Here is a 25,878-nt window from a genome sequence, read left to right as displayed (position 1 = left end):
GCCATCTTTATGTAGAGCAACAATTCTTTTTTTTAGATCCTCAGAGAGTTCTTTGCCATGAGGTGCCATGTTGAACTTCCAGTGACCAGTATGAGAGCGACAACACCAAATTTAACACATCTGCTCCCCATTTACACCTAAGATTTTGTAACACTAACGAGTCAGATGACACCGGGGAGGGAAAGTGGCTAATTTGGCCCAATTTGGACATTTTAATTTAGGGGTGTACTCACTTTTGTTGCCAGCGGTTTAGACATTAATGGCTGTGTGTTGAGTTATTTTGAGGGAACAGCAAATTTACACTGTTATACAAGCTGTAAACTCACTACTTTACATTGTAGCAAAGAGTAATTTCTTCAGTGTTGTCACATAAAAAGATATAATAAAATATTTACAAAAATGTGAGGGGTGTACTCACTTTTGTGAGATACTGTATGCCCTCCCCTTCTTGTTTTCTGCAATGAGTCAAGCAAGTTCTAGTGTTTCCAGAAATATTAGTCTTGTGTTTGTTCAAATAAGAGGGCTGGCAGGATGTGAAGTCTATGCTGTCAAAGAAAGGGAGTGGAGCTGTGATTTCAGTGCCTCTGTTGTAAAATCTGCAGATCAATGTCTCCACAGTGTCTACAGCTACAGGTCAGTTAGGAATACATAAAGGCCTCAATTATTGGGGAATCTATGCCCTTTAAAACATATACAAAACAGTTTAAGGCAGGTAGACGCCTGAAAGATCAACGTATTGTACCAAGTTATTGATTGAAATCACTACTACTAAAGCCAAAGGCCTAATGTACACAGAGTGTTTAACCTTGGTGCATGAGACTCCAATGTTTAGGCTCCATTCACACCAATGCGGTTTTTCATGCTTATTGCAGAAATGCAACTGTGTTTTTTATTTGTTTTTTTTTGTTTCAATATACTTCAGAAAAGCATGTAGTGTTTTTTTTAACCGCAATTTTGCAGCGACTTGCGTTTTTAAACCTGTGCAACAACAAATTCCCCCCCCCCCCCCAAAAAAAAAAAAAAAAAACATTAAACCCAAATCGCGGTACAATCGTGGCAAAAAAAATAGTGGAAAGCACAGCAAAAAGCATTACAGAAACAAACACTCTAAAGCAACATGCATACGTGTGAATCAAGCCTTAGGTGCAGGCGGAAGGCACAAGTGCACAGTACTGCCGGCAGCCTGTAAAGTCTATGAGAGGCTAACATCCGCTGTGGCTGGACGATGCACTGAATTACACTAACATTTAGGACAGTATGGGGGCACATACTGCCCTAAACATTAGTACTGCTCAGTGTACTGTCTTGCCCCATCCAGCTGTCTTCCTCTCATAGCTTTTACAGGCTGCCGGCAGGACTGGTGCAGTTAAGCCTTACATCCGCAAAATCCAGACTCTCATGCACCCCAGCTAAACACTCAGTGTACATGAGGCCTAATAAGTTTCTATATGTGTTCTTAATCACAGTTAAAATTTCATGAGACCATCCAACCACCTGCTGAGATAGTCATGCCTCATTAATTGTCACATATTCCTATAACAAACTCAGAAATGGTCAGGTTGATATGGGTGTAAGGATGGTAAGTGATTAATTGAGAAGCATAATCCTGCGTGCCACACAGTCATATAGGCTGCTCATATGCAACTCGATAAAAGCAAGATATATTCCCAATTTTAAGCAATGCTTGTGACAATGGGGCTGATTCTCATACATTTAAAGCCAAACTCTAGGCAAAAAATTGGATTTTTTGGGGTTATATAATGCCTCCTCCAGGAGTAGGACTAGGCAGAACAAAAAACACCTGGCTACACCCATGGGCTATCCTCAGCTTGGTATATAACCCCGCTCTCTGCTCTAGGTAATCAGTTTAGTAGCAAGCAGTATTAGAAGTATCAGAACTCCATCGAGGGGTGGGTGCTGTGTCTGTCGATGAACTCAGAGACTTGGATTTTACGGTAAGAACAAAAATTCAATTTTCTCTTTCGTTCATCGATGGACACAGCGCTCTATAAATCATAACTACTGGGACGTCCAAAAGCAGTGCCAAAAGGAAAATGAGGGGTGGAGAAAATAACCCAAGGCTAACCATAAGAGCCCTTAACCAAGACACAGGAGCCTTAACCAGGTCACAGGAGCCCTGTCTGAAAAATAAAAAGTTTAAAGAAAAAACACCCCTTAAGAGGGAGCAGCCCCTCTTTAACAGCAGCCTGCAAAACTTTGCAGCCAAAAGAAGCATCCGCAGATGCCAAAGTATCTACCTTATAGAATTTTGTAAAGGTATGCACTGACGACCAGGTGGTGAAAGGAGATGGTAGCCGAAGAAGTGGCCAGCCCTTTTCTTGATCCGTCCATAACCACAAAAAGCAAGTCTGATCTCTGAAAGGACTCGGTAGCTGCCAGATACACCCGAATCACACGAACCACATCCAAGGTATGCAACGCAAATTCCTTGAGATGGGACACAAGGAAGACAACACAATGTCCTCATTCAAATGGAAGTCAGAGACAACTTTGGGCAGGAATGATGGACAGGGATGAAGAACCACTTTATCCCTATGGACCACTAAATAGGGACTGCGACAGGATAATGCCACCAATTCCGATACCCTGCAGGCCGAGGTAATAGTCACCAAGAATGTCACCTTCTGGGATAACGTAGGCAAGGGAATCTCCCGAATATTCTCAAATGGAGGTTTCTGGAGAACCGAAAGTACTAAATTTAAATCCCATGGCGGCAAAAGAGACCGTACACGTGGAGCCACACGTCAAACACCCTGAATGAAGGTATGAACTAAAGAGTGCGTGGCTAGGGGTCAATGAAAGAAGATTGCCAAGGTAGACACCTGGCCATTGGTGGTACTCAAGGCCAACTTCTGACCAACGCCCTGTTAATTGCTTGCCGACTGCGGCGGTCAGCCCCTCACAGGCAAAGCGACATAGTACTACGTCGCTAGCCTGTGAGGCTCTAGGGAGCGAGCGCACGCCGCCGGAGGCGCGCTCACGGACCCCATGTCCGCCGGGCACTCGCGATCGTCCGTTACGCCGGACGAAAGGCAGGCGGCTGATGTAAACAAAGCCGCCTGTCATTCTTCCCTGTGTAAGAATGGAGATCAGACGGTTCTACTATGTAGGACCGTTGATCTCTGTTCTTACAATAGTAGCCACAGCCAATCACAGTTAGAAGCACGCCCCTAAGACACAATTAACCCCTCCCTCTCCAATACAGTTAATTCCTTCACTGCCAGTGTCATTTTTGCAGTGTCAGTGCATATGTATAGCACTGATTACTGCAGTAATGTCACTGGTAACCCCAAAAGTGTCAAAAATGTCAGTCAAGGGTCCGATCTGTCCGCCGCAATGTCGCAGTCCTGCAAAAAAAAAAAAACGCAGATCACCGCCATTACTCGTTAAAAAAAAAAACAACAAAAATGACAAAAATCTTTCCCTTTGTTAGTAAACGCGATAACTTTTGCGCAAACCAATCAAAATACGCTTTTTGCGATTTTTTTTACCAAACATATGTAGCATAAAACAAATTGGCCGAAAATGTTAAAAAATTTAGATTTTTACATTTTTTGGGGGGGAATTTCATATAAAAAAAATGTGAAAAATATTGTTATTTTTGCAAAATTTACGCTCTTTTTTTGTTTATAGCGCATGATCAAAAAAATCGCACAGGTGATCAAATACCACCAAAAGAAAGCTCTGTTTGTGGAAAAAAAGGACGTCAAATTCGTTTAGGTACAGCGTCGCACGATCACGCAATTGTCCATTAAAGTCACGCAGTGCCGAATCGCAAAATAGGCCCTGTTCAGGAAGGGGATAAAATCTTCCGGGGGTTAAGTGGATTAAGATCAGAGCCACAGAAAAGGATCGAGGATGAGCACCAATCGACTCACGGAATTAATATACTTGATATGTATATCCCACGCGCCAATGGGTGGGGTCAAAGGTGTGCCCAAATATAATAGTGAAATTAAAAAATTAATAAATATATGAAATTATAAAATTAAAAATGCAGCTGCTATAGGAAGGGTAGAAGGCAAAAAGAGTAAAGCCACAATAAATGGGGCTAACTATACAGCTTGCTGTGGATGAACTGTTGCTGGAAAATTTCTTAACCAATGCAAATAGTTACAATAGAATTGTGAGGTTGGTAGGCTTTAAATCATATATGGTGCATAAACCTTAATAAAGTGCTTTGGTGTCACTTTCCGGTTTTGGCGTCCCTTCCGGTTCCTGGGGCACAGGGTCACTGGAAATTACCCACCAGAGAGGACATTTAAACATAAAATCTTCTACAGACAGTGCAAAGCAGAAGCAATCTGACCCCAGTCTCAAGAATAGGACCTATCTACCACAGTCGGACTTGGAGGTGGTGCCGGAAAACAGATACATGGATATCCAGGAGAGGGCAATCTGGTGCACAGTGGCACCACAAAGCCCAGCGGTATCTACTCTGGTCCAGGCAGCCAAACAAGTGCAAATAGGTCTTAATACCATAAGGTATATAAGACCCACATCGTCTGGTGAGTGTGTTATTCTATTATTCCTCACGGTGACACCAAGTACCAGCACTGGATCATTGGAGGATTCAACACAGAGCACCTGCACTTTATATCCACTCTGCACTCAAGATAAACCTGCATATTTGCACCTAAGTCACTCATGAACTGTAATTTATGAACTGCTTTGAATCAATTTTTGAGCACTTTTTGATTGAATCACTACAAAGAACTGCACTTCCCATCACCTTGACTTTTATGATTATATTGTTTATATTTAAATTGCACTGCATTTATTTTTAAGATCTGCATATTAATATTGTGGCACACTATATACTCTAAGCAGCAATATAAGGTTATTGATATTTATAATTTATTGTGTTGAAATTTTGAATATATATATCTCATTATTTTCCTTGCCACTAGCACCAAAGCACTTTATTAAGGTTTATGCACCATATATGATTTAAAGCCTACCAACCTCACAATTCTATTGTAACCAATCGACTCACACCAAGAAATGTACGCTTTCTTCATCCGATGGTATATCTTGCTGGAAGATGACTTCCTCGCCTTCCCCATAGTAGGGAACCCTGACCCAGACAGACCTCCATCCCACAGTACCTGGGTTTCAATAGCTAAGCCATTAAATCAGCGACTGTAAAGCAGGATGGTAGATCAGCCCTTGGGACAACTGGTCTTCTCTGAGGGGAAGCCCCCAAGGGACATTTATGGCCAACAGACTGATTGGAAGATCCTCACCCTTGATTCCTGGCAATAATTGCGGAAGAAGCCTGAGCCGCGGATGATACTGGCCTTACCGTGGTCCTTGGATGCCTGCGGCGTCTGCCAGAGGAACCCGTGATCTCCCCACGAACCTTGGTATCCTCCTGTGGAGCAGAACATACTAAAGAAGCTGCATGTAGGACTGTGTAAACAGAACTGTCTTGAAGGAGGATACCGCCAGAATCAGAACCTGTATGCAAAATGGGAGAAAGAACTATCTGTGTGACACCAGCTGATGAATCACCGCCTGTGGTTCCTAAAGTTTGTCCAGAGGAAGGACCACCCTGGTCAGCTTAGAATCAGACCTAGGTAAATCAATTCCCTGGACAGGGATAGGGGGGACCTTAGGTAGTTCGGACATCACCTGAACCTTTGCAGGAATTAAATCCGCACAAGGAGACTCGGGACCTAAAAAATCTGAAAAGGACAAGCTTTGTCCCCCTTTCTGGGGACCCCCAAAATAATAATTTTGTTGATCCCCTTAACGCCCATGAATGAGGTCCACGAGGCCGGAAACCAGTGAAGATGTCCCCCCACCCCAATAATGGGTGAGGGCAGACCTTCATGCTGAAGGGGTCTTGTCTGTTGGTCCAGAGAAACTAGCTCTAGGCTTACCAGACTAAGGATGCTTGGAACCTCCCGGAGAAGATTTGAAAGATCTATTTCCCTCATTCTCTGTCCCAGAAGCATAAAATAATTTTCTATGTGCTGGGAAGGAGGGCCCCCGTCTACGACAAGGCTCCTTCCCTTTCCTAGACTCTGGCAGGGAGTGTACTCTACCCCCCTTCCCCCCGTGATACCCTTTAATGATGTAATCCAGGGTAGCCCCAAACAGGCAATTGCTTTGAAAGGGCAGATCAATAAGAGCTTTCTTGGAGGCTTGGTCTGCGGACCAATTCTGAAGCCACAGCATGCACCTATCACCACTGCTGAAACAGAAAGTTTGGACAGCACAGGAGCTGTATCCAAAGCTGCATCACAAATAAACTGCAGCCCATGGACCAACTGGTCTGCTAAATCAACACAAGCAGCGGTGACCTGCTCACCCCCTAGGCCCTTTGTGCAAAAGCTTGGCTCATTTAGTTAGGGTCTGAGACACCAGGGCTGAGGCAAAGACTGGCTGCAATGTTGAACCAGTCATAGTAAACATGCTGTGTGCCACAGCCTCCGCTTTCCTGTCAGCCAGGTCCTTAATGGGCGGGAATTCCTCTTATGGGATCAAGATAGCTTTGTTCAACCTGGAAACAGGAGGGTCCATGACTGGTGGACTAGTCCACTTTTTTTAAAAGTGACTCCTCAAAAGGGTAACATACAGCAAAATGTTTGGGGACCACAAACGGTAATTTTGGTTGTTCCCATACCTGTCAAAATAAGGAAACACCTTTGGAGTGCGAGGTGACTTATGTGTACCAAACGACACAGCCATGTCCGTGGCTACATCAGCCGCATCCTCCATTTTTAAAGTCTCACGCACTGCAGTGAGGAATCATCCTCACTATAGGATGGATCTGGGGGGTGTGATATTAAGCCCCACTGGATGGGCCGCATCCACGGCAGCATCAGACTCAGAATCAGATGAGACAGACTGAGCAGAGTGCTTCCTTCTGGGCCTTTGCCCACATGCCACTTCCACCCGGGACACTAAGGACTGAAGGACCACCATCAGTGCAACCATGGGAAGCTGGGTTTCTGAGGGACCTGCCACCTCCATGAGGGGTGTCAATGGGGGAAATGTGACCCTGAGGCTCCAAAAGGAAAGGTAGACCTTGCAGTACAAAAACAATCTTTTGGCACCACTAAAGGATCCCCCCCAAGGCTCAGGGAGAGAGGTATCAACAGAGAGAGAGAGATAACAGGGACCACCAAGGACTCAGAGGAGCGACAGGAATTCGGACCCAGCATCACCTTGGACGCCATCCCTGTTCATATGTCCCGGGCACAGGAAGAGGAAACTGAGGAGGAAGGGGAAGATGATGAGCTTTGCCATCCCCACAAGGCTTCGGTCGTCTACAGCTTCTCCTGGACTAAGGGAAAATGGCCCCCGTGATGTCATCGGGCTACACAAACATGGCCGCCAACCGGAGACTAGACAAACTAAGGGCTGGCTGGGGGGGTCCACTGGATCTAGATTATCTAGCCCACCTCCCAGCCCTGCAGTTAATTGTAGATCTCCCAAGAGAAAAAAAAAATGTAAGGAAAAAATTGTTAGGACCAGAGATCCCAGCCAGGAGTCTAGGTCCTTACTCCTGACTAGACAGAGTAAAACTGATTACCTAGAGCAGAGAGGGGGTTATATACCAAGCTGAAGACAGCCCATGGGCATAGCCATGTGTTTTTTGTTCGGCCTAGTCCTACTCCTGGAGGAGGCAATATTACCCAGTAGTTATGATTTATGGAGCGCTGTGTCCGTCAATGAACAAAATCATTTTTTTTTTTAAGTGGGGCTTTGCCTGCACTGCATGGGTCAACTGCTCATTTTTCTAGGGGTGAGCACAAAGTTTATACTCACCTGATCCGCTGATCCTTTGGAAAACTGTGCTGCCCCACGGTCCAGCGATAGACTTTCTGTCCATGGAGTGTACTTTGGGTGTGCTGACGTCAGAAACAGTCCATTTTCAAGACCACTGAAGCGTGGAGGTGCTGGACCAGTCTTGTGTATGGAGGATCAGTAGATCAGGTTATCTCTGCTGTCCTCTCCCCTAGAATAAGTTGAGCAGGTAACCTGTGCAGTGCAGGCACAGCCCAGACATTCTTGTTCAGTTTCACAGCTTTTTTGGGGGACCATTTCACAGCATTGGAGCAGAGTTTGGTTTGGGTAGTGAGAAAATATAAGCATTTAATATTTACCCCAACCGCCCGCTGCAGATTTACTGAGGCAGGCAACCTCTCCTGTGCGAACCAAAGTAGGGCTACGCCGGTCACGCACGGGGCTCGGGGGCATGTGAGGGCGCACCCTCCGTCCCCGCAATGGTCTGATTCGGTTCAGAACCGATCAGTCATCAGGTCCAGGCCAATGATTTTTGGCCAGGACCTGGTGATCTCTTGAGAGAAGAGAGCATCTAACTGTGGGTACACAAATCAGAACACTGACACCAGTACACATAGGCACATTTAACCCCTTGATAACCCCCCAGTTATCCATTTCACTCCCTGTCACAGTGCACACTATATATAGTATATAGCTTTATAGCTTTTTTACTGATTACCGTAAGAGTGTGACTTGTGACTTCATTTAGCGTTAGAGACTGTTAGTTTCTGTCCCAAATAGGTTTAGGGTACCCCCCCGCAATAAAGATTTAACCCCCTGATCACCCCCTTCATTGCCCAGTCACAGTGTCACTTTTATAGTGTACAGATCTTTTTTTCTGATCACTATATTGGTGTCACAGTTGACATCAGTTAGCATTAACACTAGTTAGCGTCAATCTAGGACAGCATCACCCCGCCGCATATTTAGTAATATACGTTAATCCTTTCATTGCCAGTGACACACACATACACACACACACACTAAACACCTCCTCTACCCTGACAGGTAGCTCTGACTACGCAGTAGTGGTCCCTGCTAAGGTCAGGCGTACCTGACTGTTCTGTTGCTGAGGTGCAGCGATCGCAGGGTTCTCGTATGCAGCAGAGTGTCGGTACTAGTGCCGCTCAACCTTTGTGCCGCTCAACCTTCTAGTGAACTGGCAAGCACCAGTGGCCTAGTACATCCTGGTCAAACCAGCACTGCAGTAACACTTGGTAACGTGGCGAGTCCCATAAGTGCAATTCAAGCTGGTGCAATGGCTAGCACAAGTAGTGTCCCGTAGCCACCAAGAATTCAGACAGACCGGTAGAGCCCCTAGCTTCCTTCCTGATGCGCTGGGAAATCCTATTTGGGAGCCCACCACTTCTACAGCGCCTGTACTTCCCCCATTCACTGGCCAACCCGGAATTTAGGTGGAAACAGCAGATTTTACTTCCCCTGACTTTTACGAGCTGTTTTCCACGGAAGATCTGTACAGATCTATTGTGGACCAAAGCAATTTATATGCTGATCAATTAATCGCCGCAAATCCAAATTTGTCCCTTGCCAGAGAATTTGCATGGAAATGTATCACTGTTTCCGAATTTAAAACCTTTCTGGGCCTATCCCTCCTGATGGGCATTACTAAAAAGAGTCAGTTGCGGTCATAGTGGTCCACCGACCCAATTCTCTATATGCCCGTGATCTCTGCTGCCATGGCCAGGACTAGATACAAGCAAATCCATGCACTTCAGTGACAATGAACTCTGTCATCCTCGGGGTGACCCTGGATATGACCATTTCCACAAAATTCGGCCCCTCGTAAACCACTTAAACCAGAAGTTTACAGCCTTGTAAACGCGCCCAACAAGCTGTCAAAGTTTTCTCTCTCTGATTACGTTTTCTTGCCGCCTTGTTTTCAAACAGTTTATCCCCAGCCAGCGTGCCAGATACGGGGTCAAGATGTATAAGCTCTGTGACAGGGCAACAGGCTATACATGTAGTTTCCGTGTTTACGAAGGCAAAGATAGCAATGTGAAGCCCCCCAACTGCCCAGACTACATACAGAGCAGCGGCAAGGTTGTTTGGGACTTGGTGTCACCCTTATTCGGGAAAGGGGTACCATTTATACGTGGACAACTTCTATACAAGCGTGCCACTGTTTAGTCACCTTTCTGAATTTGCAATTGGCGCATGTGGCACCGTGTGACCTAATCGCTGGGACTTCCCACAACGGCTTGTAGATACCCGACTTAGACAGAGGGAGAGAGCCTGCTTGAAGTCTAACAGATTGCTTGCAGTGAAGTGGAGGGACACACAGAATGTTTTCGTTCTGTCCTCCATTCATGCAGATACCACAGTACAAATTCCAACGGCGACTGGTGTTGTTGAGAAGCCCCTCTGTGTCCACGAATACAACCTTAATATGGGAGGGGTGGACTTCAATGACCAGTTGATGGCGCTATACTTAATTGCCCCGTAAGGCCAGACGCTGGTACAAGAAAAAGTGTCTGTATACTTATTCCAGTTGGATCACGTTTATGTGCTATACAACGTGTCAGGAAGAAGTAGATCCTTCCTAAAATTCCAGGAAGAGATCATCACAGCCTTTCTGTATCCAGTAGGTGCTGTGGCCCAAATTTACAATCCAGATGCATTGAGGTGGCTGCATTAGAGGCATATTCCGATGTCCTCCCGAGTACCTCTACCCAAAGATACTCCCAAAGAAGATGTGGTATCTGTCAAAAACCTGGATATAGGCGTGACAGCCGCTATTTTTGTCCCCCCCTGTCCTAGCCAACCTGGTCTCTGCATCGGGGGCTGTTTCCGTTGCTACTAGGCGCTAGTGGATTATTAGTATAGGGTACAGCACGGCACAGTTACACAGGGTCTCAAAAGATGTTAGATGGCGATCGCATTTTGAGAGACCCTAACCTGGAACTTTTGTAAAAAAAAGTTACAAAAAAGCAAGCCAAAAATAGTTGTCATTTTATTGAGGTAATTTTCTGTTCTTACTTTTCTACTCTTTCTAATTTTACTGTACTTTATAATATAGTGTTATACTGTAATGTTTTATTGTTACTGTTTTTCATTTTTAACCATTTTTTGCTTTTCAGATACCAACATTCTATGCTATTATAATGTAATGTTTTATTGTTACTGTTTTATTGTTAACCATTGTTTGCCTTGCTGGTACGCTCATCAGCTGCCGCACTGATTTATATATTCTGACAGCAACAGCATTTGCTCTCAGCATATATGGCAATCTATGATAGCAATGCTGTAGGAGGTGGTTTCACCAGCGTAATTAAAAAATAGAGCACATATGGCGAAGCGATGGGGTGTGGACAAAGAGGGAGGATCTCCCCTATGCTTCTCCATATATTTCTTAACACTTTTCTTGGCAGAGATTTCTTCATCCACATCGATCAATGCGAATGGAGGAATCCACTATGTTCTTTTTTTTCCTTCAGCCCATGGGCTGCATGAAAATAAAAGAACATTGCATGTATTCCTATCATTAGAAGTTGGTGGATGTTGGGAGGTCTAATGGTGGGCATACCACACATTTTCTGGCAGAGATTTCTTCGCTGGACTTTGAGTGGTCATACCAGGATGATGCCTGCAGATTTAGGCATCATCTTGGTATCGTTTTTTCTTACATGTAAAAGCGATCCTAGCGATAATTAGCCGCCAGACTGCATTTACAACCAGTGGGAGGGGACCCCCTCCCGCCGCCTTCCACGGTTTTCTCAGGCTCTCCTGTCCTACCAGGTAACCCAAGAGTGCAACCGGTGGTTCCATCATCTGACCATAGAGTTGATTGGGGATGAGAATGGCTCCATCATCTCTATGCCCTAAGATACCAGAAGCTACGAGCATTTTATGACTTTGGTTTCGCCAGATATAAAAAGCCCCATTGGAAAATTGGAAAAGGCTCTTATCGCACCAATCTTGGTGTGGTCAGATGCTTTAAGGGCAGAGGAGAGATCTAGAGTCTAATAGACTCCAATTTTTTTTTTTTAAAAAAAGAGTACCTGTCACTACAGATTGCTATCATAGGGGATATTTCATTTCCCTGTGACAACGATAAAAAGCATTAAAAAAAAAAAATGAAAGGGAAGGTGTCAAAATAACAGAAAGCAAAATAAATAATAATAAAAAAAAAAATAATTCAAGCACCCCTGTCCCCCCGTGTTTGCGTGCAAAGACGCACAAAAGCGTCAGTCTAGTGTCATATGTAAACAGCAATTGCAGCATGCATGTGAGGTATTGCCGCAAACGTCAGGTCGAGAGCAGTAATTCTTGCAGTAGACCTCCTCTGTAAGTCTATAGTGGTAACCTGAAAAGGCTTTAAAAGGCTTTTAAAAATGTACGTAGTTTGTTGCCACTGCGCGGCATGCACAACTTTAAAGCATGTCATGTTTGGTATCTATGTACTTGGCATAAGATCATCTTTTAAATTTTACCAAACAATTAGGAAATTTATAGTGTATTTGTGCATTAGATTTTAAAAAAGTGTTTTGTTTTTGCAAAAATTGTGTTTGGAAAATCTCTGCGCAAACACCGTGTGATAAAAAAAATTGCAACACCCACCATTTTGTTTTGTAGGGCCTCTGCTTTAAAAAAAAAAAAAATATATATATATATATATATATATAATGTTTGAGGGTTCAAAGTAATTTTCTAGTAAAAAAAATAAATTTTTTCATGTAAACAAAAAGTCACAGACAAGGCTTGGTCTTCAAGTGGTTAGAAGAGTGGGTGATGTTTGGCATAAGCTTCTAAGATTGAGCATAAAATGCCAGGACAGTTCAAACATCCCCAAATAACCCCTTTTTGGAAAGTAGACAACCCAAGCTATTTGCTGAGAGACATGTTGAGTCCATGGAATATTTTATATTTTGCCACAAGTTTTGGGAAAATTATATATTTTTTTTTTTGGTGGCAAAATATAAAATATTCAATGGACTCACCATGCCTCTCAGCAAATAGCTTAGAGGGTCTACTTTGCAAAATGGGGACATTTGGGAAGGGGGGGGGTTTGTGCAACCTTGAAATTTCAGGGCCTCCGAAACTGTGATAGGTAGTGAGGAATTAAAATAAGCAATTTACGCACTTAGAAACCTGAAGGTGGTGATTGGTTTTCGGGGTCCTGTACGTGGCTAGACTGCCAAAAAGTCTCACACATGTGGTATTCCTGTACTCAGGAGAAGTAGCGGAATGTATTTTGGGGTGTCATTTCACATATAACCATGGCATGTGTGAGCAATCTATAATTTAAGTGACAACTTTGTGTAAAAAAAAAAAAAAAAAAATTGTAATTTTTTCAACGCTTGTGGCAAAATATAAAATATTCCATGGACTCAACTTGCCTCTCAGCAATTAGCTTAGAGTATCTACTTTCCGAAAAGGGGTCATTTGGGGGGGGGGGGGGGGAATTGTGCTATATTGCCATTTCATGGCCTCTGAAAATGTGATAGGTAGTGAGGAGTGAAATCCACAATTTACACCCTTAAAAAGCCTAAATGCAGTGATTGATTTTTGGGGTCCTGTAAGCGACTAGACTGCCAAAGAGTCTCACACATGGGGTATCCCCCAAACTCAAGAGAAGCAGCAGAATGTATTTTGGGATGTAATTCCACATGTACCCATGGCAGATCCTTCTGGTCCAGAAGTGGTTAAAATGTAATTATTTTGGATTTGGCTTTCTTGGAACTTTTTTTGCATAATGACAACAATGCTTTAAAGTAAACCTGTACTGTTGGGCTTTTTATTTGCCCAACAGTTAGAAACAAGTCAAAGACCTGTACTTTTGGTAAACATTTGTGGAATATTTTCTAGAGGTCACCTAATGTTACTGTCCTCACACAACAAGTGATAACCTCAGAATGCTATCACCAGTATCCTGAAACCTGAAATGAGAAAATGCTAGCAAGGGGCATCGTTTTGTCAGAAAAAAAAAATGCTGACAGCGCCTAAACTCTCCCAAACTCTGCTAAACACTAGTGTCCAGCGTTTAGCAGAGTTTTTTTTTGAAGTGGAGGCCGACGGCGTCTTTAACAACCAGTGATTAGCTGGTTTCTGGTACGGATTTTGAGGGGAAACCCCACGACAAATTATTTTTTTTAAAAATGGCGTGGGGTCCCTCCGAAAATCCATACAAGACCCTTATTCAAGCATGCAGTCTGGCAGACCAGGAAAGGGGGGGGAGGAGTGGACTGAACCCTCCTGAATCATACTAGGCCACATGTGCTCAACATGGGGTGGGGGGCACCTTGTCCCCATGTTGATGTGGACCTGAGCCTCTTTCCCACAACCCTGGCCGGTGGTTGCATTAATTTACAGTAATATATTTCTGCTACTATCACACCTATATATGTCTAGGGGTATATATTCAGACATATATGTGTATATATACCCCCTATACACATGTTCAGATGTTTTGCCTGCCTTAAAAGAACCCAAAAAAATGCCAAAAAAACACTAGCGTCAAAAAAAAAAATGCCCAGGTGTGTTTTTGCTGGCATTTTTTGGGGGGTTTTGGAGGCAGGCAAAACATCTGAACTTGTGTATAGTGGTGTGTATACACACATCCATATATTTATATACACACCTAGACATATATAGGTGTGATAGTAGCAGAAATATATGCTTGCGCTAATGAAATCATTTACAGTAATATATTTCTGCTACTATCACACCTATATATGTCTAGGTGTGTATATAAATATATGTATGTGTGTATATATACCACTATACACAAGTTCAGATGTTTTGCCTGCCTCAAAAGAACCCAAAAAAATGCCAAAAAAACGCTAGCGTAAAAAAAAAAATGCCCAGGTGTGTTTTTGCTGGCATTTTTTGGGGGGTTTTGGAGGCAGGCAAAACATCTGAACTTGTGCACAGTACCACTATACACAAGTTCAAATGTTTTTCCTGACTGCAAAGAACCCAAAAAAATGCCTGCTTTGAAACCAGCAAGGTGTGGAGAGAAGCTAACCCCCTGAGCTGAAAGTTTTCTAATACATACAATCCTTTTTTTTTCTGGTTCTGGACATGCTACAGAGCTGAAACTTCACATGTACACCTTTTAGACCCCCCAGACAAATAAATCACACAAAAAAAGGTTCTTAAAAATTGTCATTTTTGATAAAAAAAAGCCAATTATTGAAAAAATTAAAAAAAAAAAAAAAAAAGAGATTCTTTGGATTTCAGATCTGGGGGGTCTAAAAAGTGTACATGTGAAGTTTCAGCTCTGTAGCATGTCCAGAACCATAAAAAAAAAAGATTGTTTGTATTAGAAAACTTTCAGACAGGGGGTTGGCTTCGCTGCTGTAACACCTTGCCGGTTTAATAGAAGGCATTTTTTTGGATTCTTTGCAGTCAGGAAAAACATCTGAAGTTGTGTATAGTGGTACTGTGCACAAGTTCTGATGTTTTGCCTGCCTCCAAAAACCCCCAAAAAATGCCAGCAAAAACACACCTGGGCATTTTTTTTTTTGACGCTAGCGTTTTTTTTGGCATTTTTTGGGGTTCTTTTGAGGCAGGCAAAACATCTGAACTTGTGTATAGTGGTATATATACACACATACATATATTTATATACACACCTAGACATATATAGGTGTGATAGTAGCAGAAATATATTACTGTAAATGATTTCATTAGCGCAAGCATATATTTCTGCTACTATCACACCTATATATGTCTAGGTGTGTATATAAATATATGGATGTGTGTATATACACCACTATACACAAGTTCAGATGTTTTGCCTGCCTCAAAAGAACCCCAAAAAATGCCAAAAAAAACGCTAGCGTCTTAAAAAAAAAAAATGCCCAGGTGTGTTTTTGCTGGCATTTTTGGGGGGTTTTTGGAGGCAGGCAAAACATCAGAACTTGTGCACAGTACCACTATACACAAGTTCAGATGTTTTTCCTGACTGCAAAGAACCCAAAAAAATGCCTTCTATTAAACCGGCAAGGTGTTACAGCAGCGGAGCCATATTCCTGTGCTTAAAGTTTTCTAATACAAATGATATTTTTTTTCATGGTTCTGGACATGCTACAGAGCTGAAACTTCACATGCACACCTTTTAGACCCCCCAGATACTAAATTTAAAGTAAAAATCAAAAAATCTCTTTTTTTTTTAAATTTTTTCAATAATTGGCTTTTTTATCAAAATTGACAATTTTTAAGAACTTTTTTTTGTGTGATTAATAGTTAATGGGGCATGACCCAGAACCCTAGGCACTTTTTAGGGGCATTTATTGGGTTTTAGGGCTTAAAAATTGTGTTTTTTGATTACCGAAGTTCGGGTCCCATTGATTTCAATGGGGTTCTGAAATCCGAACCGAACTTTTGGGAAATTCGGGTGTTCTGGTCGAACCGAACTTTTCAAAAGTTCGATCATCCCTAGTACCCATCAGCATGGGGACAAGGTGCTTTTGGGGAGGCGGGAGGCCCACTCCATTTTTTTTATTTTGGCATGGGGTCCCCCTTAAAATCTATAATCTCTCACTTTTTTTCACATTTCTGTATTGCCAGCAATGTTTTTTATATTCAGCTGTCAGCAGGGAATCCCGCTGACAGCTCATGACTCATCCGTTAAGGACACAGCGGCTGGCTTTCCGGTCCGCTGCAGCTACTAAACATGGTGTACACACTAGGCTAACACTGTTAAACGTTGGCAAAAAACACTAAAACATTAGCGTTTTTACAGCAGTTTTTAGCTTTCTAGTGTGCATGAGGCCTAAGAAACCCAACAAAGATTTTTTTACTTGTGCTAAATTCACACGTGCTGAACACTGCTTTTATTACATAATCAAGTCGCATCAACAACGCTCCTCTAATGCCCTCCTTGCTGTGTTTTCCTGAGCACTCTAACACTTTGCAACAGCTTTAAACATGCCATAAACACTATAGGTGCATTACAATACAAGTCAATAGAGTTGCTTGCAAAGCTTCAGCGCCTGCTGAACTCTGCAGGCAGTGTTATTTTTGTCTCAACAAAATGCGAGGCAAATTATTGTATGCAAGTGTGAAGGCCTTAGCCTTGGTTCACATTGAATGCAGCTTTGAAATCACGTTACTTCAGCTGAAGTAGCGCGATATCAATCCCGCCGGTCAGTGCAAACTAATGTGTAGCTGGTCAACATCCGTGCGACTTCACGCACAGATATCAATGCAAGTCGCACATGAATTTGCCAAAAATAGTGCAGAAACCTTTTTTCAAATCACACGGATGTGAACAATTCCATAGGCACAAATAGGGTGCGACTTGTCATGCAACAAATTGCATGACAAGTTGCACTGGTGTTTACAGGGGCTTAAAGTGTATGTAAAGACAAAGTTGTTTGTTTTCATTTTGTATAGAGTAGCAAATTATTTGCTGTGTCCTGCTGGGGAGATTTTGTTGTGTTTTTACTTACCTGATTATCTGCTCCTGTGGGCTGCTCTGTACTGCTAGACTGGGGTCCTCTTGTCCTCCGCACTCTTGCAGGCTAAAGTCCTCTGACATCACCAAAACGAATGCAGGGCCACATCCTTGCATAGGATGTTAGGACACCGGGGAACAGTGTATATACAATATTTGTGTCTGCCTCATCTTCACATAGGCAAGGAAGTAAAAGTAGCAGACTGCACAAATTACAGATACAGTATTTTAGGCAGAACTTCACTAGAAAAAGGGAAGTTCTGCTCATCCTCCTCCCCCAGTCCTCTACTACTTTTGGATGTTTTTTTTATCTGGGAGCAGGTAAAGATTTCTGACAGCTATCTGCTTCCACTTCCACTCTGCCCTAAGCAGAAAGTTTGGCCTCCTCCTCCCTGCCCACCAACTCCTGGGATACGTCACATGTCCCAAGAGATTGCGGGACCACTGAGAAAGCCCAGTGCGTCTCACGCATGCACAGTGGGAAGCCATCTGTGAAACATCAGGAAGTCACAGCCGGGTTCCCACAAGCAAGAAAGATGGTGGCGCCGTGGACCTGAAGACTGGTGAAGAACTAGCCCGGGTAATGCCAGCGCTGGATCTCTGGGCTGGTAAGTGTCTGTATATTAAAAGTCAGCAACTAGAGTATTTAGCTGCTGACTTTTGAATTTGGTGGAGTGGAGCTTCTCTTTGAATTGCCTTACTTAAAGCAGAACAAAGCCACAAATACTTACATCTTCTCCAACAATCCAACATCCACAAGGTCCCTCACTGGCTCAGGCATCTTCTCCTCTGCTTCCTCCTGGTGCTGGGGCTTCGCCGCTTTGATTGGCCAGCAAGAGATCACTTCACTACTACATGTGCATAGGAGTTCATTAACCCCGGTACACATGCATCATGCTGAAAATGTACCCTGAGCTGTGCATGCGCAGCTCAATGTACATTAAACTGAAGACTGCAAATAGACAAGTAGATTTGTTTCATTGCAATAGTGACATAGCAAATATTTTATTATATCTTTTCATGTGACAACACTGAAGAACTGACACTTTTCTACAATGTAAAGTAGTGAATGTACAGCTTGTATAAGTGTAAATTTGCTGTCCCCTCAAAATAACTCAACACACAGCCATTAATGTCTCAACCACTGACAACAAAAGTGAGTACATTCCTAAGTAAAAACATCCAAATTGGGCCCAAAGTGTCAATATATTTTGTGGCCACCAATTTTTTCCAGCACTGCCTTAACCCTCTTGTGCATGGAGTTCACCAGAGCTTCACAGGTTGCCAATGGAGTCCTCTTCTACTCCTCCATGATGACATCACGGAGCTGGTAAATGTTAGAGACCTTGCGCTCCTCCACCTTCCATTTAAGGATGCTCCACAGATTCTCAATAGGGATTAGGTCTGGAGACATGCTTGGCCAGTCCATCACCTTTACCCTCAGCTTCTTTAGCAAGGCAGAGGTCATCTTTGAGGTGTCTTTGGGGTCGTTATGTTGGAATACTGCCCTGTGGCCCAGTCTATGAAGGGAGGGGATCATGCTCTGCTTCAGTATGTCACATTACATGTTGGCATTCATGGTTCCCTCAATGAACTGTAGCTCCCCAATGCCCGCAGCACTCATGCAGCCCCAGACAATGACACTCCCACCACCATGCTTGACTGTAGGCAAGACACACTTGTACTGAGTGGAACCTGTCCTGTTAAACCGCTGTATGGTCTTGGCCTCTGTGCTTCAGCTCAGTTTCAGGGTCTTGACAATCTTCTTATAGCCTAGGCATCTTTATGTAGAGCCACAATTCTTTTTTGCAAATCCTCAGAGAGTTATATGCCATGAGGTGCCATGTTGAACTTTCAGTGACCAGTATGAGTGAGAGCGATAACACCAAATTTAACACACCTGCTCCCCGTTCACACCTGAGACCTTGTAACACTAACGAGTCACATGACACCGGGGAGGAAAAATGGCGAATTGGGCCCAATGTGGACATTTTCATTTAGGGGTTTATTCACCTTTGTTGCCAGCAGTTTAGACATTAATGGCTGTGTGTTGAGTTATTTTGAGGGACAGCAAATTTACACTGTTATACAAGCTGTACACTCACTACTTTACCCACTTGCTGACAGCCGCAAGTACATATACTGCGGCGGTCAGCCCCTCCTGGGCAAAGTGACGTACCGGTACGTCACTCGCCCACGAGCCAACAGGGGACGAGCGTGCGCCGCCGAGGGGAGTCCCCGCCGCCAGGGGCGCACTCCCGACCCCGCTCGTTTACAGGGATCGCTTGTTTACAGGGATCGCGAGTGACCGGCGGACATCGGAGCCGCCGGTCACTCGCGATCTCCCGCTGGAGAGGGAGAAAGGCAGGCGGCTGATGTAAACAAAGCCACCTGTCATTCTCCGCGGTGCGGATTCCAAAAGGGTCCTGTGCGTTTTTGGGTCCGGTTCAGGTGCGAATTCAGGCCAAAGATTCAGACCGGAATCACACCAGAACCGGAGAACAGAAATGCACATAACCCACAGGCTGGAAACCGCACATATGTGAACCCGGCCTTTGAGTTTGGCATATTGAGTGCTTTGTATCTTCAAGCTACAAAATTCTCAGGTGGGAATGGAGCCTAATAGTTATAGGTCAAGTTACTTTTTAAAGTGGTAGTAAACTCTGTTACACCACTTATACCTACAGGTAAGCCTAGAATAAGGCTTACCTGTAGGTACTGTGAACATCTCCTAAACTTGCACTGATTAGGAGATAGTCAGTGTGAATGCAACCGGTGACGTTACTCTGAAGGTCCGGCACGCATGCGTGGGAGTGACATCATCACGCCCCTGGCCACTCATGTAGCCGGAGGCCGCAAACCTGGAAGGAAAACCAGGGAAAGATGTCAGTCCCCTCAACGGTGACAGCGTGGTGCTGGATGGCTTCGTTCTAAGGTACGTTTCTCATAATGTGCTAGTATGCAATGCCTACTAGCACATTTTTTTTTTAACCAGCTGCAGTTTACTATAGCTTTAAATGCAGAACTAAACTCAAAGAAATACTCTTCTCCTTATTCCAGCGATGTGGCAGCTAAATCCTTTGCTGGCAGCTATCACCTTCTCCTTGGCTATTTCCAGGTACCAGGTTTTCTTGCTTGGCTAGCTGGGAAATGATGTCATCATGCGCACAGGAGTCCATCATTCCGGCACAGCTGGAGTGTGCCATAAGTGCATGCTGAGCTGAGCATACGCATCTCAACGTGCATTCCTTAGCAGACTGTGAGCGAGCAGGTCATGATTTGTTATTGCAGAATAGGCGTTGCATGTCCCTTGTCTGCCTGCTCACAGTTCTTTGTTAGTTCTATTTAGTTCCGCATTTACACATGACATATACTGCTACTTTCATAGTCCTACAATTCAAACACTATTCTTCAAAAGAACTTAAAAATATAGCAATAAATAATAATAACAATAAACTTTATTTTATATAGTGCCTTTTATATTATATATGGTCTCAAAGCGCTTTACAATGGAGACAAAAACAAATGATGCTCTAAAAAAGTAACAAAAACAGGAACATTAGGGTGAAAAATAAAGTTTTGACTTGAAAGAGTTTAAAGCAGAATTCACCCTCGTCCCCTACTCCTCTTCTGTTTTTGGAACTTTTTTTGGGGGGGAGGGGGAAGGTACCTGTTTTTGACAGGTACCCGCTCACACTTCCGGTCAGATCGCCAGGGCCGCAACCTTCTGGGACATGTCACAGGTCCCAGAAGGCTGTGGGACCAATCACAAAGCACAGCGTGGTTCGCACATTTGCAACCTGCTGTGAAGCCGCAAGGAATCACATCTAGCTGCCAAAGTCAACTTGCTGGCTCAGGGGATCCCAAGAACTGGTTTGGGCGAGTACAGTGCTGGACCCCTGGACAGGTAAGTGAAGTGTCCTTTTATCAAAAGTTAGCAGCTACAGCATTCGTAGCTGCTGACTTTCAATTTTTTTCCAACAGGGCAAAGAACTGCTTTAAAGCGGTAGTAAAGTCTATTAATAGAATTAAACATAAAGTGCCCTCTGCAGATTTAAGTCATAATGTACTAGTATGCAGAGCATATTAGCACATTATGAGAGTCTTACCTATCAACAGGGTCCTCCAGTGCTGGGCTATCACGGTCTCCCCAGTCCCTTGAGCTTCCATGTTAACCTGGTTTTCCTTCCGGGTTCAGAATCCTCGGCCGCTTGAATGGCTGAGCTGCGGTGACGTCACTCCCGCTCATGCGCACAGGAGTGACTTTGCTGCGGCACAGGGCGGACTGCAAATGCGGTCTGATCTGTGCATAAATGGCTCAGTTTGAATTACCACTGTCAGACAGGGGGGGTCATTTATCGCAGAAGAGACCTTTAGGGTCTCTTCTGTTTTAAAGAACCTGCCTGTCAGTATATATTTTTTTTTAATGCTTGGGTTTGCTACCACTCAAAAGCGGTAGTAAAGTCCCCATAAAAATGCTAAAAAATGGTTCCCCTTCAGCAGTGGTCCTCAACCCTGGCCTACAGGGCCCACTAACAGGCCAGGTTTTAAGTATTACCTTGGGGAGATGCAGACTAGAATACTGCAATCACTGAGCAGCAAATGATATCACCTGGGATGTATTTCAGTTATCTTGCAAACCTGGCCTGTTAGCGGGCCCTGTAGGCCAGGGTTGAGGACCACTGCCCTACAGATTTAAGTCATAATATACTAGTATGCACCACATACTAGTACATTATGGCAGACCTACATACAAACAGAGCCCACCAGTGCTGTCATCACTCCCCCGGTGCATCCTTCTTCGCCCAGTCTTCCTTCCAGGTTTCGTAAGCTCAGTCACCTGAATGGCCCAGCCGCAGTGACGTCACATCTGCGCATGTGCACGGGAGTCACTGCGCTGTGGAACAAAGATGAGCGTTATTGTGGTCTGATCTGCGCATGAACAGCACAGATTGCATTATCGCTAACAGGTGTGTGGGGGGGGGGGGGTAATTTATGAAAGAAGAGACCTATTGGGCCTCTTCTGTTGTTGAAAGACCCTGCCTTTTCATAAGATTTCATTATTCTTATTATATATTTATTTTTTTATTTATTGATTAATAATAATTTCTTGAAAAAAAAAAAAAAAAAAAGGTCATGATCAGCCAGCACCACATAAATCGGCACAGACTTGCAGACATCCAACACAGAATGACATCGGTGTATGAAAACACAGCTAACGACTAAAGCCTTACGAGGGAGACAATCATGCAAGTAAACAAACATATAAAACACACATAGACCTGACGGGAGAAAGAGAGAGAGAAAAAAAAACCCTGAATGACAATAATGAGGAGGAGAGAAAAGGGAACAAAGGAAAGATGTAAGGGGAGGGAGACGTAAAGAATAGACAAAAAAAAAAAAAGACAGACTGAGGGATCAGCTCACCAATACAAAAGCATGTCACCACCAGCAGGCCTGTAACACCATAACAAAACACTGGTGTACGGTATAGGAAGCCATCGGTAGGCTATAGGTGGACAGATGTGGCAGGTGTGATCGGCCAATAAAGCCTACCATACCTAGCACACATCTGCACACCCGGAGAAGGAGGCCTGTATGGAGGCATGACAAAGAACGCTACAGGTTCTGTATACAGTACACCATCCTAGAGCTACAGGCTGGCTGGAAGCAGGAGAATGTGGGTGGTACAGGCCCCAGTCTCTGCCCATACACAGCCCACATTGTGTGTTTGTTGTAAGCCTCTCGGAATATGGATGAAGGAACGATGCTGCCTTGGTGTGGAGGGTTCCCTGGTCGGAAAGGAAGGGAGGGAGGCCAGGCCTTTGATGAACCTTCATCCATAGCACAGGTTTCTCCGACACAACTCCATCCATGAAGACGGCAGGCTCTGTTTATTGACAAACAAGTGCAGATGATGATGATGATGAGGATGATGATGAGGTCTATGGAATGAAAGGAGAGGCACAATGAAATATGTGACAATGGCAGGAGAAATAAGACACACAGGGGCCTAGGGGGGAGCTGATGACCACCAAGGCCCATGGATAGGTCTATATAGGTGTATAGGATGGAGAAGGTGGCCAGGCACCATGGATGGAAGGTGTCTGGATGGTACAGGTGATGAAGGCTCCATATATTGGGGTCCTGAGGATGGTTAGTGAGGTGGATGATGGTCTCCAGGCTCAACAGGCAGAGTGTGCATCCTGTCCATGTCTCCTCCTCAGGTGATGTATGAACCTCCATCCATCCAGACACCTCTACACCCACTAGCGGCTCCCTCTCCTCTCACCTGCTCGCTCAGGCGGACGATACGTTGCAGCTTCCCCTCGTCCTGCAGCAGCTGCCGGAGCTGTTCGGTGCTGAGCACCCCGAATCGGTCGGCCTCCGGGGAAGGCTCAGTGCGGGCGGCGGGCTTCGATCCTCCGGCTTCTGTGGACGGGTGGGGGCGGGCGGCCCCGGGCTTAGCGCTTTCGTGCTCCGGGGACGGATGGGAGCGGCTCCCCGGGTTCATGCTTGCCGGGCTCCGGGTCCACTCTCAATCCCGCGGTCCCCGCAGTCTGCAGCGGGGGGGTGCAATACCCGGAGCGGCCGGCAGAGGGAGCCCGGAGCCTTCTCTTCTGTGTCCGGCTCGTAGTGTATGGAGCTGCCGCCTGGAGCCGTGTCTGCCTATACACAGAGCTAAATATATACACCATCCGGGCACAGCCAGACATACCGGCCTACACCCGGGCTCTACACCCGGCATTGGACGGTCACTCACCCGCCAGGGGGCGGGGAGGGACGCCTCACAGCGACACAGGACCGCCCAGCAACCGGCTGCCTCAGGAACTTTCAGGAGGAAGTTTATGTGAAGAGATTCCAGGAACAAAGAAGTCAGCTGCCTCTAAAGATGGAGAGGACAGACATTCTGAGGAGAATTCTCACAGCATTCCTATGTCCTTCCACACACTTTCTTAGGTTTTTACATTTGATTCTGGAATGAATGGACCTTACCGAACGAAAACCACAATATCTGCTGATAGAAGTTCTTTCGGTCGGTAGAGAAAAATTTTCCATCCTGCGCCTTAAAATTTTCTTATCACTGCCGTCGAAAACGAACGTCAATTTATCGATTAACAATTTTTTTAAATGCATTTGAAAAAAGAAAATAAATTTACACCACTAATTATTAGAAAAAAGAAGGAGGCAAGGGGTCTCCGGAAGTTTGGTCCCGCTACTCCTTCCATGCGATACAGTATTTGTAGCTGCTGACTTTTCATCTTTGGGGGGGGGGGGGGCAGGGCCAGATTAACGTAGGGGCTATTGGAGCTGCAGCTCCAGGCCCCTACCTTAATATAGGCCCCGGGTTGGCCATATTCACTGTTACCGCTCTTCTGTCACTTGTAAACACAGAAGTCTGGCTTCTATGCTCGCTTCCCCAGGCAGCTCCCTCAGAACCTCCCCACACAGCACGAAGGCCGGACAAGGAGGGACAGTTGCCGATGCATGGATGTGTTTATGGGCTTCAGAGACAGCATCCCATGTGGAATTAGGCATGCATGGCTGCACCCTTCCTCCTCTGGGTGCATGCCAAGGCACAGCCCTTCAAAATCCTCAGCACCAAGCCCATGATGCTCTTAATCCGACCCTGGGGGGGGGGGGGGGCATGCGATACAGTATTTGTAGCTGCTGACTTTTCATCTTTGAGAGGGGGGGGGTGCTGGAGTGCCGCTTTAAGCCAGCTGTACATGAGTAGAGTGTCTAACCAAAATTTTTACAAAAATTCTCAGAACATTTCTACGTCCTTCCAAAAGTTAACATTTGATCTTGAAATGAATGGACCTTACCGAACGAAAACCACATCTACTGGTAGAAGTTCTTTCGGTCGGTAGAGAAAAATTTTCCATCCTGCGCCTTCAAATTTAACAATTTTTTTATAACTGCATTCGATAAAAGAAAATCAATTTACCCCACTAATTATTAGAAAAAAGAGTAAGGTAAGGTCCCCAGAAGTTTGGTCCCGCTACTCCGTCCACTACTGCGGGGCCATGCGATACAGTATTTGTAGCTGCTGACTTTTCATCTTTGGGGGGGGGGGGGGGGGGTTGCTGGAGCGCTACTTTAAGCCAGCTGTACATGAGTAGAGTGTCTAACCAAAATTTGTACAGAAATTCTCAGAACATTTCTACGTCCTTCCAAAGACTTTGCTGTTAACATTTGATCTTGAAATGAATGGACCTCACCAAACGAAAACCACATCAACTGGTAGAAGTTCTTTCGGTCGGTAGAGAAAAATTTTCCATCCTGCGCCTTCAAATTTTCTTATCACTGCTGTTGAAAACGAACGTCAATTTATCAATTAACAATTTTTTTTAACTGCATTCAATAAAAGAAAATCAATTCACCCCACTATTTATTAGAAAAAAAGAAGGAGGTGAAGTCCCCGGAGGTTTGGTCCCGCAACTCCCTCAACTGCCGCGGGGCCATGCAATACAGTATTTGTAGCTGCTGACTTTTCATCTTTGGGGGGGCAGGAGCGCCGCTTTAAGGCAGCTGTACATGAGTTGAACGTCTAACCAAAATTTGTACGGAAATTCTCAGAACATTTCTACGTCCTTCCAAAGACTTTGCTGTTAACATTTGATCCTGGAATGAAT

At 44.5% G+C, this 25,878-nt stretch overlaps 1 protein-coding gene across 1 annotated transcript in view; it reads right to left on the bottom strand.

Moving 5' to 3' along the window:
• Positions 1–23,866, bottom strand: part of VPS37D (VPS37D subunit of ESCRT-I) — a 58,545-nt gene extending 34,679 nt beyond the window's left edge. The window contains exon 1 of the mRNA XM_082246024.1: positions 23,532–23,866. Within this exon, the coding sequence (XP_082102150.1) occupies positions 23,532–23,753 (222 nt within the window). The 5' untranslated portion in view covers positions 23,754–23,866. The remainder of the gene's footprint in view (positions 1–23,531) is intronic.
• Between the last annotated feature and the right edge of the window lie 2,012 nt (positions 23,867–25,878).

This window comes from Pelophylax lessonae, assembly GCF_965119305.1.
Source record: "Pelophylax lessonae genome assembly, chromosome: 2".
In the NCBI taxonomy this organism is placed as follows: domain Eukaryota; kingdom Metazoa; phylum Chordata; class Amphibia; order Anura; family Ranidae; genus Pelophylax; species Pelophylax lessonae.
The sequence above is the reverse complement of the archived record's forward strand: the minus strand, read 5'-3'. Positions and strand labels throughout refer to the sequence as shown.